Source organism: Callithrix jacchus, chromosome 20 (genome assembly GCF_049354715.1).
Source record: "Callithrix jacchus isolate 240 chromosome 20, calJac240_pri, whole genome shotgun sequence".
Lineage (NCBI taxonomy): Eukaryota > Metazoa > Chordata > Mammalia > Primates > Cebidae > Callithrix > Callithrix jacchus.
Window position 1 is genome coordinate 25823805 of NC_133521.1, and position 13497 is coordinate 25837301.

A 13497-nucleotide genomic window follows, 5' to 3' on the forward strand; every position below is an offset into this window, starting at 1 on the left:
GCGATTCTCCTGCCTCAGAATCCCAAGTAGCTGGGATTACAGGCACACGCCACCATGCCCAGCTAATTTTTGTATTTTTAGTAGAGATGGGGTTTCACCATGTTGGCCGAGCTGGTCTTGAACTCCTGACCTCAGGTGACCCGCCCGCCTCAGCCTCCCAAAGTGTTGGGATTACCGGCGTAAGCCGTCACGCTTGCCCTTTTTTTTTTGGAAATGGAGTCTCGCTCTGTCACCAGGCTGGAGTGCAGTGGCGTGATCTCAGCTCACTGCAACCTCCACCTCCTGTGTTCAAACGATTCTTGTGCCTCAGACTCCTGAGTAGCTGGGATTACAGGCGCGTGCCACCATGCCCAGCTATTTTTTTTGTATTTTTAGTAGAGATGCGGTTTCACCATGTTGGTCAGGATAGTCTCGACCTCTTGACTTCATGATCTGCCCTCCTTGGCATCCCAAAGTGCTGGGATTACAGGCATGAGCCACTGCATCTGGCAGGAGGATCAGTTGAGGTTAAGAGTTGAAAACCAGCCTGGGCAACATAGTGAAACACTGTCTCTAAAAGCAGATTTAAAAAAAATAGTTGAGTATGGTGGTGAGCACCCATAGTCCTAGCTACTCAGGAGGCTGAGGTAGGAGGGCTGTTTAAGCCTAGGAGTTGGAGGCTGCAGTGAGCTATGATTGCACCATTGGACTCCAACCTGGGTGACAAAGTGAGAGCCTGTCTCTTGAATAAAAAAAAGAGAGAGAGAGAGTGAGCGAGAAAGAAGACTTATCTGCCTTCAGTTGTTTATGATTCTGCTACTCTCTCTTGCTGAAGGAGTCCTTAACCTTCCAGCAGGAACCTTGTCTTTCATTCAGTTGCTGTGACTGAAATCCTAGGCATGAGGTCTTGGGGGGCTGTGACTGCCCCACCTCTCCAAATAAGGCCACTGGGTAGTTTCACCAGTGTGTCAGACAAACCTAATAAAGCCATATCAGCGACACCAGTGCCAGGTTTTATGAATACGAAAGGAGTACCTGGTAACCGCAACCCCTCCTCCGAGCTAGAGTGTGATGGAATGGGGGAAGCTGGATTGGTCACTGGGGTCAGATTTCTCTGCTTGTCTCCGTGTTAAGTTGGGTAGAAAAGCCATCCTAGGTGTCTTTGCATCTGACTCTGATGTGAGACGTTTGGCTCCCCAGCTGTACTGGTTTTGTACTAGTGGATGCCTGGGCTCACCTGACAGGCACATGAAAACAAATACGTTTCCACATGCCTCTGCAGGGAAACCTGCATGGCTTGGTGCCAGAGTGAGAGCAAAACTGGTGCTGCCTTAAAGCTCAGCCTCATCGAAGCAGAGGTAGGCTGCCTCCACTCCTGGGACTGGGGGAAGGCTTGACTACTGTCTGGGAGAAGCTTTTTTACTTGGGCTCAGGTCTAGACTTGAAGGGGTTTGGGACAGGGAAGACAGGAGTTTTGGGTGGGGCCTGTGGAGATCAGCATTCTCCCTAACTACTCACTCTTGACTGGCTGTGTTTCCTTTCTCTGAGCTACATGAGGCCAGGTTCAGGCACACACACATTTGTTGAATAAATAAGAGGCCTCTGGAATGATGATGTGCTTGCTGATAATTGGAAGTTATCTCTGTGACCTTAAAGGACTGTCTCCTGGGTGGGAATCAGATGGCCCACCAGATTTCTTCTGAAGATGAGATGGGATCAAGGGATCTGAAGCATGACTGTCACAGGAGTTGAGGGAGGAGAAGGTCATGCTGGGTGCAGGGTCAGGAAGGTGCTTATTTTCCTTTGATAGATTCTGGGTCCTTCGTAGGTATGTTAATGTGGAATCCAACATGAAGGGCATGCTGGGGAAGAAAGCAAATATGCCAGTGGCAAATTAGCCCTGGGTTAGGATGCCCCGGATGTCCTTTCTCCACCTTGTTTTATCATGTAACCCCTCTCTTCTGGGTACTTTGGGAAAAGAAAGATGTTGAATGAGCAAGCAGCAATGTGGGAGAGTAAGGTAGGCATTGCAGACACAACAATATACAGGCCTGTACTTTTTTTTGAGACAGAGTCTCTGTTGCCAGGCTGGAGTGCAGTGGCATGATCTTGGCTCACTGCAGCCTTCGCCTCCTGGGTTCAAGTGATTCTCCTGCTTCAGCGTCTTGAGTAGCTTGGATTACAGGTGCCCACCACCATGCCCAACTAATTTTTGTGTTTTTAGTAGAGATGGGGTTTCACCATGTTTGTCAGTATAGTCTCCATTTCCTGACCTCGTGATCTGCCCGCCTCAGCCTCCCAAAGTGCTGGGATTACAGGTGTAAGCCACCATGCCCAGCCAGGTGTGTATTTTCATGAGGGACCTCCCCCGGTCTAGTCACTGCAGTGGTGATATGCCCTTGTCTTAGCATCTTCCTCCCCCTTCCCACCACCTGCTCATATTCTTTACTGGCCTGAGAATAGCTGCAGACATCTTCATGTCTTGCTGGACATTGCAGAAGTTCCAGCTTATATTTGGGTAGAGGTGAGTGGGCAGGATTACCTGGGTATGGACAGTAGAGGCCTTTCAGGCTGGTGAGGACTGTGTGCCAGGTGCAGGGACTCTGGTCTTCTTTGCAGGGAAGGTTTGTGGGTTTTTAATTATTATTATTATTATTATTATTTTTTTAAGACGGAATTTCGCTGTTGTTACCCAGACTGGAGTGCGATGGCACGATCTCAGCTCACCGCAACCTCCGCCTTCTGGGTTCAAGCAATTCTCCTGCCTCAGCCTCCCGAGTAGCTGGGACTACAGGCGCGCACCACCATGCCCAGCTAATTTTTGTATTTTTAGTAGAGACGGGGTTTCACCTTGTTGACCAGGATGGTCTCAATCTCTTGACCTCATGATCCACCTGCCTCAGCCTCCTAAAGTGCTGGGATTATAGGTGTGAGCCACCGCACCCAGCCAATTATTATTATTATCTATTTATTTATCTTTATTTTTATTTTTACCCCCTCCCTGTCCTGGTTTGTGGGTTTTAAGCTGGTGAGAACAGAGCAGAAGTCTACAACTCAGGGAGAATCCAGGGATGGACAAATTTAATACCAGCCTACTCTGTGCTGCAAGACAGGTATTTGTCATTGGAAGTCATCATCACATCATGTGTGAGCTCTCATGGTGTCTTTCGTGAGAGCAGTGAAGGTCTACACAGCTCTATTTCCCTGTGTCTTGTAGTGGGAACTGAGAAATCCTATTGTAGTTAGGGCTGTGTGCATGGCATGCTGTCCCTAAACAGGAAGTGGGCAGGGAAATCTGGTCTAAACCAGCTCCTGCCCTAGACTGACATACTTGTATTCTTTGCCAGGCTACAGTAAATACAGGTGTGCAGGAGCCATTTGTCATGGAAGCCAGGGAGCCTGGGAGGCCCACACCCACCTACCATCTTGTCCCTAACACCAGCCAATCCCAGGTGGAAGAAGATGTCAGCTTGCCACCTCAAAGGTCCTCGGAAACTATGCAGCTGAAGAAGGAGATCTCCCTGCTGAATGGGGTTAGCCTGGTGGTGGGCAACATGATCGGCTCAGGGATCTTTGTCTCACCCAAGGGTGTGCTGGTATACAGTGCCTCCTATGGGATGTCACTGATTGTGTGGACCATTGGTGGGCTCTTCTCTGTTGTGGGTGCCCTTTGTTATGCAGAGCTGGGGACCACCATCACCAAGTCGGGAGCCAGCTACGCTTATATTCTAGAGGCCTTTGGGGGCTTCATTGCCTTCATCCGCCTGTGGGTTTCACTGCTAGTTGTTGAGCCCACCGCTCAGGCCATCATCGCCATCACCTTCGCCAACTACATCGTCCAGCCGTCCTTCCCCACCTGTGATCCCCCATACCTGGCCTGCCGTCTCCTCGCTGCTGCTTGCATATGTAAGTAGGGGCTGAGATTGGGAGGATGCTGGGGGTGGGGGGTACTACTAATAATGATACTTTATATTTCAATAGCATATTTTGCATTTTGGAGGGGAGGGAGCCTTCTTACCTTTTGAGGAAGTAATTTTACCAGTCATTTGGTCCTGAGAGATAGTAAGCATCAAGGATGAGGATAGGAGAAGTTTGAATCTGTTCTTGACTTTTGGTGCCTCATGTTCCTCCTCTCTTGGCTGCCCTTGTTCTGTTTTTTGGTCTGTGTGACAGGTTGGGGCATGTCTTTTATTTGTCTTGACAGCTGTTTTGATTGAAGTCAACATCGCTAGATGTAAGTTAGCCCAGAAAAAACCCCAATCAGTGTTGAAGCCTTTATTCTGTTCCTAAAGGAAAAAAAAAGAGTTATTTTATTTCCCAGATTTTTATCTTGAACTAGTTAAAAGCATCAGTGAGAAAATAGGCTTCTCTAGACCGTGGGGGTCCTATGGTGTTAAACCTCATGTCCACAGGACCCTTTTCTGTCTGCCACTGCTGCTCTTTGTGGCTTGTTCTGAGCAGCAGGAGTGACACTTTTCCTCCTAGTGTATCAGCCTTCTTTACGCTGACTGTGTAAACAAGCTCTGCCTGCAGCCACATTTGAGTTTCTGCAGATAGAACCTGAGAGATCCCAGTCAATCCCTCTTTATTTTCCTTTTCTTCTTACTGGGAAGTAAGAAGAAAAGATTGTTGTGAATTTACCGAGCCTTGCAGAACTAATGCTTTAAAAGAGAAAGGCCCAGAATTCAGAATTCTATGTTTCTTAGCACTGTATTGCCAGAGGCACTTAATAATATTCTGTTCTTTCCACATCTCTGCTTGCAAAAGCTTTGGCAGTATATGTAGTTTATCCAGCGTTAAAAATAGCCTCAGAGTACTTGGAGTTAGCAATAACGGACTGTAGAATGCCCATGCCTCTTGACTTTATGGAATTTGTTAATGACAAATTAAAGGGAAAACCCCCCCATGTTCCTTTGGATAGTAAGGGGGAAACAGATACCCTTGGGATAAGGGAAGGAGGGTACTTAGCTATATGTCTGATAGGCTTTGGCTAGGCAGACTGGTCTGACTGAGCTTTCTAAAAAAGGTAATAATTTTCTCATTATAAAATATGTCTATTAGGCCACACATGGTAGCTCATGCCTGTAATACCAGCACTTTGGGAGGCTGAGGTGGGATGATTGCTTGAGATCAGGAATTCAAGACCGATCTGGGCAACATGGTGAGACCCTGTCTCTACAAAACAAGTTAGTCAGGCATGTTGGTGTGTGCCTGTGGTCCCAGCTACTCAGGAGGCTAAGATGGGAGGATCTCTTGAGCCTGGGAGATTGAGGCTGCCATGAGCTGTGTTCATGCCACTGGACTCCAGCCTGGGTAACAGAGTAAGACCCTGCCTCCAAACAAAACAAAACAAAACAACCCACAAAGCATGTATATTGAGAAAATTAAATTACTCTTTTTTTTTTTGAGACGGAGTTTCGCTCTTGTTACCCAGGCTGGAGTGCAATGGTGTGATCTTGGCTCACCGCAACCTCCGCCTCCTGGGTCCACGCAATTCTCCCGCCTCAGCCTCCTGAGTAGCTGTGATTACAGGCACACGCCACCGTGCCCAGCTAATTTTTTGTATTTTTAGTAGAGACGGGCTTCCACCATGTTGACCAGGATGGTCTCGATCTCTTGACCTCGTGATCCACCCACCTCGGCCTCCCAAAGTGCTGGGATTACAGGCATGAGCCACCGCGCCCGGCCTAAATTACTCTTAAGTCATCCAAAATCTACCACCAAGAGAAGAGTACTTTTAATAGTTTGATAGTGTCTTTCTTTCTTTTGTAGACTTGGCACCATACAACCTCCACCCGCGAGATGGAGCAATTCTCCTGCCTCAGCCTCCCGAGTAGCTGGAATTACAGGCACACGCCACCATGCCTTGCTGTTTTTGTATTTTTAGTAGAACTGAGGTTTCACCATGTTAGCCAGGCTAGTCGTGAACTCCCGACCTCAGATGATCTGCCTGCCTCTGCCTCCCAAAGTGCTGGGATTACAGGCATGAGCCACTACACCTGGCCTAATTTTTTTTTAAATTTTTTATTATTTATTTATTTATTTATTTTATTTATTTTTTTTGAGGCAAGAGTTTTGCTCTTGTTGCCCAGGCTGGAGCTCAATGGCGCAACCTTGGCTCACTGCAACGTCAGCCTTCTGGGTTCAGGGGATTCTCCTGCCTCAGCCTCCCCAGTATCTGGGATTATAGGCACCCGCCACCACGCCCAGCTATGTTTTTGTATTTTTAGTAGAGATGGGGTTTCACAATTTTGGTCAGGCTGGTCTTGAACTCCATACCTCAGGTGATCCACCCACCTCAGCCTCCCAAAGTGCTGAGTTTACAGGTGTAAGCCACCACGCCCAGCCTAGTGTTTTTAATTGAAGGGTAACACATGGATTTTACAGATAATTTTAAAAATACAGAAAGAAGAAAGAAAATTTAAAATCACCCATGAGTTTACCTTGTACAGTACTATTGTTACTATTTGGGTGAAATACTTTCTAGTATTTTTTGTGTACATATCTATTATTATTATTATTATTATTTTTTTTTTTTTTTGAGACGGAGTTTCGCTCTAAAAAGAGTTGGGTGGGTTTAGAGTTGCCTAAACCCAGGCTGGAGTGCGATGGTGCGATCTTGGCTCACTGCAACCTCCACCTCCTGGGTTTAGGCAACTCTCCTGCCTCAGCCTCCTGAGTAGCTGGGATTACAGGCATGAACCACCATGCCCAGCTAATTTTTTGTATTTTTGGTAGAGACGGGGTTTCACCATGTTGACCAGGATGGTCTTGATCTGTTGACCTCGTGATCCACCCGCCTCGGCCTCCCAAAGTGCTGGGATTACAGGCTTGAGCCACCATGCCCGGCCCTATATCTATTATTTTTAATAAATACCTTTTGAGGTCATCTTATTTTGTGGGCTGTATACCACTTTTTAAAATTAAAAAATATTAATATTGGCTGTCCATGGTAGCTGAGGGAGGATCCCTTCAGCACAGGAGTTTGAGACTAGCCTGGGCAACAAAGCAAGACCCCACCTCTAAGAAAAAAAAATAATTAGCCAGGCCTGGTGACAGTGGCAGTGGTGTGCATCTGTGATTCCAGCTACTCAGGAGGCTGAGGAGGTAGGATCCCTTGAAGCCAGAAATTCAAGGTTGCAGTGAGTTATGATTATGCCACTGCACTACAGCCTGGGTGACAGAATGAGACCTTGTCTCGAAAAAAAATTTAATATTTAATCTTTCATCAAATACTGTTAGAAAACATGGTTTGAAGATATATAAGTAATTTCCAGACAGTATAATATAGTGGTTAGGATTGTGGGCCTCCATGGTAGACTGGATTTCATTTTCTTTTTTGGTGGGGGGATGGACTCTCGCTCTGTCGCCCAGACTGGAGTGCAGTGGCATGATCTTGGCTCACTGCAATCTCCGCCTCCTGGGTTCAAGTGATTCTTCTGCCTCAGCCTCCCAAGTAGCTGGGATTAAAGGTGCGAGCTACCATGCCTGGCTAATTTTTGTGTTTTCAGTAGAGGCGAGGTTTCACCATGTTGACCACACTGGTCTCGAACTCCTGAGCCCAAGTGATCTGCCCACCTCAGCCTCCAAAAGTGCTGGGATTATGGGTGTGAACCATCATGCTTGGCCAGCCTCTTTCATTCAACATGTACTTTGACCCAGATTCCTGGGGATCTGAATTCTTGAAGGCTTTCTATCCCAGAAACACTGGCTTTTCCAGAATCCAGACCTGAGGGCAAGAACTTGCTTGTTATAGTTATGGCCAAATCATGAAACCATATTCTCTTCCGACTAGGGTAGGCTTTAGGGTTCAGCTTACTTCCCTTCTTAGAACTTGGGTTGCAGTTCTAAGAACTGGGTTGCAGGCTTTCAGCAGAGCTAGGATATGCTGAGAGAGTCTCTTTGAGTAGAGGTGGCAGTGGGAGAAATGTGGTTTCAGGAGACATAAATTGCAAGAAACCAAATGGGGGAAAAATCAAAGGTCTGCACTGAATCTAGGGTAAGACTTTGGTAGGATTGGAGAATTAAGTTAGTCTTGAAATTGAGGCCTGAGAGGGTCCAGCTTGTTGGTTGGGAGACTGCCTAAACAAGTTATAGCCATTCTAGGCAATTAAAGTTCCATCCTAGAAGGGAGGGCCGAGGAGTCTCTATATAACCAACTCGAGGGCAGAGTCTGGAAGCTAGTAGCCTGTGAGCCAGACTTGGCCCACAGATAGGTTGGTTTGGTTTGTGGTGGTATAAATAATTTTGATTTAGAGGCCAACATTTGAAAATCAGGACTTGGCTTTTCTCTTGAAAAATCTAATGTTCTGGTATCGTTGGACTCAAATTCTTGCCTGATACAATGAGCTGGGTTTGAGTAGTCGTAGCTTCTTTTCACATCTATTTTTTTATTTAAAAAGAGTCTCCCTATGTTGCCCAGGCTGGTCTCAAACTCCTGGCTCAAGTGATCCTCCTGCCTCAGCCTCCCCATGTGTTGGGATTACAGGTGTGAGCCACTGTGGTGGGCTGTGGCTCCTTTTAAATGGAGTATAGACTCCCTAATCCACTACAGTCCTCCACTTCTTGTTTTATACCCAGACTTATCTTGCCTTTGCTCACTCATATTACTTTCCTGGCCCCTGAAGACACTGCTCTTTCAGATCTTGGCTTTCTGGCTGTACCCCATCCCATTCTCAGGGTATAGTGGCATGGAGATCCAAGCAGCTTTTTGGAGATTTCAGGCTATTTTACCTACAAATTTTTCTAGAAAAGTGGTTCTCAGCCAGAGGGGTGTTTGTCTTCCAGGAAATATTTAGCAGTATCTGGAGACATTTTTGGTTGTCACAACTCCTGGGAAGGGATGTTTTTTGTTTTTAATGGGTAGAGGTCAGGGGTGCTGGTGAACATACCATCATGCACAGAACAGCTCCTCACAATAAAGACTTATCTTGCCTAAAATGTCAATAGTGCGGAGGTTGAGAAACTGTCCTAAGGGTGTACTCTGTTCATATGTGTTCTGGGGTTTGGGAATCTTACATGGTGAGGCAGGGCCTCAGGCTGCTGACTGACTGTTTAGGGGCTCATACTCACTTGTGGGACTAATGGGGAGAAATGTTGGTTCTTGAGGTAGGTACATAGGGTCTTCTCTTTGCCTATATGACCAGCAGGATTCACAGTCACCCTGGTGCCCTTGGGTACCTTGATTTGACTGCAGAAGGGTGATGGTTTTGGCTTGGGTGTTGTCAGCTCATTTATCTTTGCGGGCTTTGACCTCGGGATCCTGCCTCTTGTGTAGGCTCACACACATCATTGCAAAGTATTTGCTTTGAAGATTTCACTGTGGAAGGAGTTCATTATTGACACAGCAGCGTCAAAGCCCAGTGCCTGCTCACAGCTGAGACTGGATTCCCTTGCCTTTGTTTGGCAAGGCTGACAATGAGCAGGAGGAGGAGAAGGAGGGACTCTGGAGGGAAGAAGAAACATTGTATGATTCCCCAGTATTCATTGTTTGAGGTTTCTTGCTGTCTTGGAGACAGGCCTGGTGAGAGTTCTCAGTAGAAAGGATATTCTTATTTTGGATAGTTGCTATGGACAGACAGCTTTCATGTTCTGAGAGTGATACAGGTATAAGGAAGACTGGGTCTTGATCATAGTTGCTTAAAGACACCAACCCTATATATAATTTGAATGTTTTCTTTTCTTTTCTTTTTTTGAAATGGAGTTTTGCTCTTGTTGCCCAGGCTGGAATACAATGGCGTGACCTCAGCTCACTGCAACCTCCGCTTCCCTGGGTTCAAGCGATTCTCTTGCCTTAGCCTCCCAAGTAGTTGAGATTACAGGCGTTGGCCACCATGCCCAGCTAATTTTTTTTTTATTAGTAGAGACGGAGTTTCACTGTGTTGGCCAGGCTAGTCTCAAACTCCTGACCTCAGATGATCCACCCTCCTTGGCCTTCCAAAATGCTGGGATTTTAGGTGTAAACCACTGCGCCCGGCCAGTTTGAATGCTTTCATAATGGGACTAAATGTATTTGTATAATTGAAAACAAAGACACTGGCTAGGCTAAGTGGTTCTTGCCTGTAATCTCAGCAGTTTGGGAGGCCGAGACAGGAGGATCACTTGAGCCCAGGAGTTAATGACCAGCCTGGGCAACATGAACTTGTCGCTTAGAAAACAAAAAAAACACACACAAAAAGGATACTTTAAAAAAAGAAATGGTAGGTACTGATTCTGGGATCTCCATTTGGAAGGGTTTACCTCCCCTTGAGTGTTAGCATTTCACTCCTGAATGTCTTGTAGTTGTCCCCTCTACCTGCCTTTTTTTCTTCCACTTTTTTTTTTTTTTTTTTTTTGAGACAGAATCTCACTCTGTCTCCCAGGCTGGAGTGCAGTGGTGTGATCTCAGTTCACTGCAACCTCTGCCTCCTGGTGTTCAAGCAATTCTTCTGCCTCAGACTCCTGGGTAACTGGAACTACAGGCACACGCCACCACACCTGGCTAATTTTTTTGTATTTTTAGTAGTGACGGGGTTTTACCATATTGGCCAGGCTGGTCTCAAGCTCCTGACCTGATCTGTCTGCGTTAGCCTCCCAAATTGCTGGGATTACAGGAGTGAGCCACTGTGCCCAGCCTTTCTTCTATGTTTTTGTTGTTCTTTTTCTTTAGGGTTGCACTACTTTGTCCTTGAATATCCCTTTGTAACACTCAGCCTGTCTGTGGGAGGAATTGGAAGGTTTCCCTCCACTCTCTGTTGCCTGTGGAAAAAGAGAGTTGTGACTACTGTTACTGTAAGTGGGAGTAGAACTTCAGGTTGCCAGGCCTCATCAGAATGAGAGTATGAAAGTCACAGTTCTGTCAGAGGGTGCATATGTTATTCAGTATTAACTTGGGTTTCAGACAACAGAAAACCTTTAGCAGCATGGCTCAAACATGTTGATGTTTGTTTCTCTCACATGTTAAAAAGAAGGCATGTGGGTTGGATGACTTTAATCCTTCAGGGAACCAGGTTCATTCCTTCTGTCTTCCTGCTCTGCCATCCTCAGCATATGACTTCTAGCTGGTGGTCCAGGATGGCTACTGAAGCTCTAGCTGTCATGTCTACATTGTAGCTGACAGGAAGGATAAAGACACACCCTCCCCATTTAAACATACTTCCTGAGGTTGTTTTTTTTTTTTGTTTTTTTTTTTTGAGACAGAGTCTCACTCTGTTGCCCAGGCTGGAGTGCAGTGGCGTGATCTCGGCTCGCCTCCCAGGTTCAAATGATTCTCCTGCCTCAGCCTCCTGAGTAGCTGGGACTACAGGCATGCGCCAGCATGCCCAACTAATTTTTTAATTTTTAGTAGAGATGGGATTTTACCATGTTGGCCAGGATGGTCTTAATCTCTTGACCTTGTGATCTGCCCACCTTGGCCTCCAAAAGTGCTGGGATTATAGGCATGAGCCACTGTGTCTGGCCTCCTGAGGTCTTATATGAAATATTTGCATATATCCCAGGGGAAAACGTACATGTCCATACCTACCTGCAGGAGAGGCTGGGAAATGTCAGCTTTATTTTGGACAGCCATGAGTTCAGCTAAAATTTCTGTTATGAAGGAAAAAGGGAAGAACAGATTGAGGAAGATAACTAGCTGTCTCTGCCACAGAGACTGTGTGGGGATTTGGTCAGGCTGGTAGGAGAAATTTTAGTTATAGAGAATATACACAAACCCTTTTAGAAGGCCTGAGAGTTTTTATTATAGTACTTGTCTTGTCCCCTTAGTTAAATAAATTGGAGTAGAAACTAAAAAATGTCCTCACATTAGTTTGTTTATCTAACTAACTTGTTTACTCATATGGTCCTAAGACTAACCTTTTTCTACTGTAGGTGCTTAACTGCTTCCTACTGGGGTGATTGGCAAATGGTGTTTGCTTTAGGCCTCACAACCTGGCCTTTAATCTTTACCCTCTAGTGGTGTTAACTCAAAGCTCTTGTCATTTAATGTGTGCTGAATAAAGGCCAAGAAGGCCAAGAAGTCAGGGTCAGCTGTTGATAACTCCTTTAGGTGAATGGCCCAGACACCCCAGCCTGCTCTTTCACTGTATTCTGTGTTTGAGTGAATTTATTCATCCATTATTGAGTCAAGGTCTGCAGGACAGATCCCTACAACTTTGGGTATTTGTTTCTGCTTTGGCTTTCAGTCTGGATCTGCGATTTGAGTACTCCTTTCTCAGCAATAAGCTCCCAGAGAGCCTTGAAGACCCTCACGTGGGTCCCAGGCTCATTGGTGCAGGCTTATCCAGCAAGGAAATGAGACCAGGAGAAGAGGGAAGGCTAGGACATTTTAATTGTGGTAGTTGAATCTTAGCATCTGGCTTAAAGGCCCAGTTTGACTTTGTTTGAACTCTGATGGTAAGCTAGAGGGGCTGCAAATTCTGGGAAGCAATAGAGGAGGTAGGATCAGATGGTGAAATTTTGTTTCTTAATTGGAATCAGGAGAACAGTCAAGGGAATTGGCTTCTGCTTGATAGACTGTTCTAGGGGCTCTCTGTTCTCTGGCAGGGCTGAGAGTAGGGTGAGGCAAGCGAGGTGCCTGGGGCCAGCATTGCAGAGCGTATTCACTCTCAGGTTCCTTCCTGTAGTCCCCTGAGAGTGACTGCCTCCTTAAATTTTGTGCCTTAGGCACCTCCTAGCTTCACCCTGCCCTGGCTCTGCCTTCTGGTGCTACATTGTTGCTAATGAACTATTTTTATTTAAAAAAATTCTTTAAAAATTTTTTCAGGGGCCATGCTAATCTTCTCTGTATGGTTCCAATTTTAGCAGATGTGCTGCTGAAGTAAGCACAAACTATTTTTATTTTTATCTAGAAAGATGTGTTATGTTCACAGTAAACCAGTCATAAGGGCACACAGTGGAAAAAGTCTCCCTCCCTTTAGGCTTTAGGCTTTTTCTGGTGAGGAACCACTCTGACCAGGGGCTTTTGCATCCTTCCAGCTGGTCTGTTGGAATGGACTCTGCAGGGACTTCCACAAGCAGCTACCTTCATTCAAGGTTAGCACATAGTCGTTGCATTTCCACTGTGTGTAATATTTACCTGTGTGCAGAGAGGACCAAACATATAGGACATGTATGGCAGGATAGAGGGAAGGAGAAGGAGCAGAAGTGAGACCCAGTGCCTGTTAGTGGGTCTGAGGAGTCTATCAGCTTCTCTTCCCCTTCTTAGAGCTGCAAACAAGAAGCACAGTTAGCACTGCCAGGATATTGTCAGACGATCTCTTTTTCTATGTGTATTTCCATCTTTTTGTGTCTCTTTTTGTCCCCTTCTCTCTGTCTCTGCCTCCTTGTCTCTCTCTCACCCCCCTGATTCTGTCTTCTATTTTCTTGTCTTCCTTTTTTTGTTGTTGTTTTTTTTAGAGGCAAGTTCTCACTCTGTAGCCCTGACTGGAGTGCAGTGACTATTCAGAGATGCTATTAAAGTGCACTGTAGGCCCGGACTCTGGGCTCAGCAGTTCTTCCACCTCAGCCTCCCATGCAGTTGGGACTCCAGGTGTGCACCGC

The 13497-nt window shown here is 46.1% G+C and overlaps 1 protein-coding gene and 1 non-coding gene across 40 annotated transcripts in view; one reads left to right on the plus strand and one right to left on the minus strand.

Annotated features, from left to right (window-relative positions):
• SLC7A6 (solute carrier family 7 member 6) overlaps positions 1 to 13497 on the plus strand; it is a 36230-nt gene that overhangs the window by 10525 nt on the left and 12208 nt on the right. For 20 of the 39 annotated variants that reach the window (XM_078357533.1, XM_078357542.1, XM_078357530.1 and 17 more), the window contains 2 exons: positions 3327 to 3885; positions 12934 to 12990. In XM_078357533.1, the coding sequence (XP_078213659.1) occupies positions 3327 to 3885; positions 12934 to 12990 (616 nt within the window). Of the gene's footprint in view, positions 1 to 3004; positions 3093 to 3326; positions 3886 to 12933; positions 12991 to 13497 lie in introns of all 39 variants that reach the window. The other 19 variants (XM_035282307.3, XM_078357553.1, XM_035282305.3 and 16 more) reach the window with 3 other exon arrangements.
• LOC118149857 (U6 spliceosomal RNA) lies at positions 12677 to 12783 on the minus strand. The gene has a single exon (XR_004737566.1). It is a non-coding gene; the product is annotated as a U6 spliceosomal RNA (small nuclear RNA).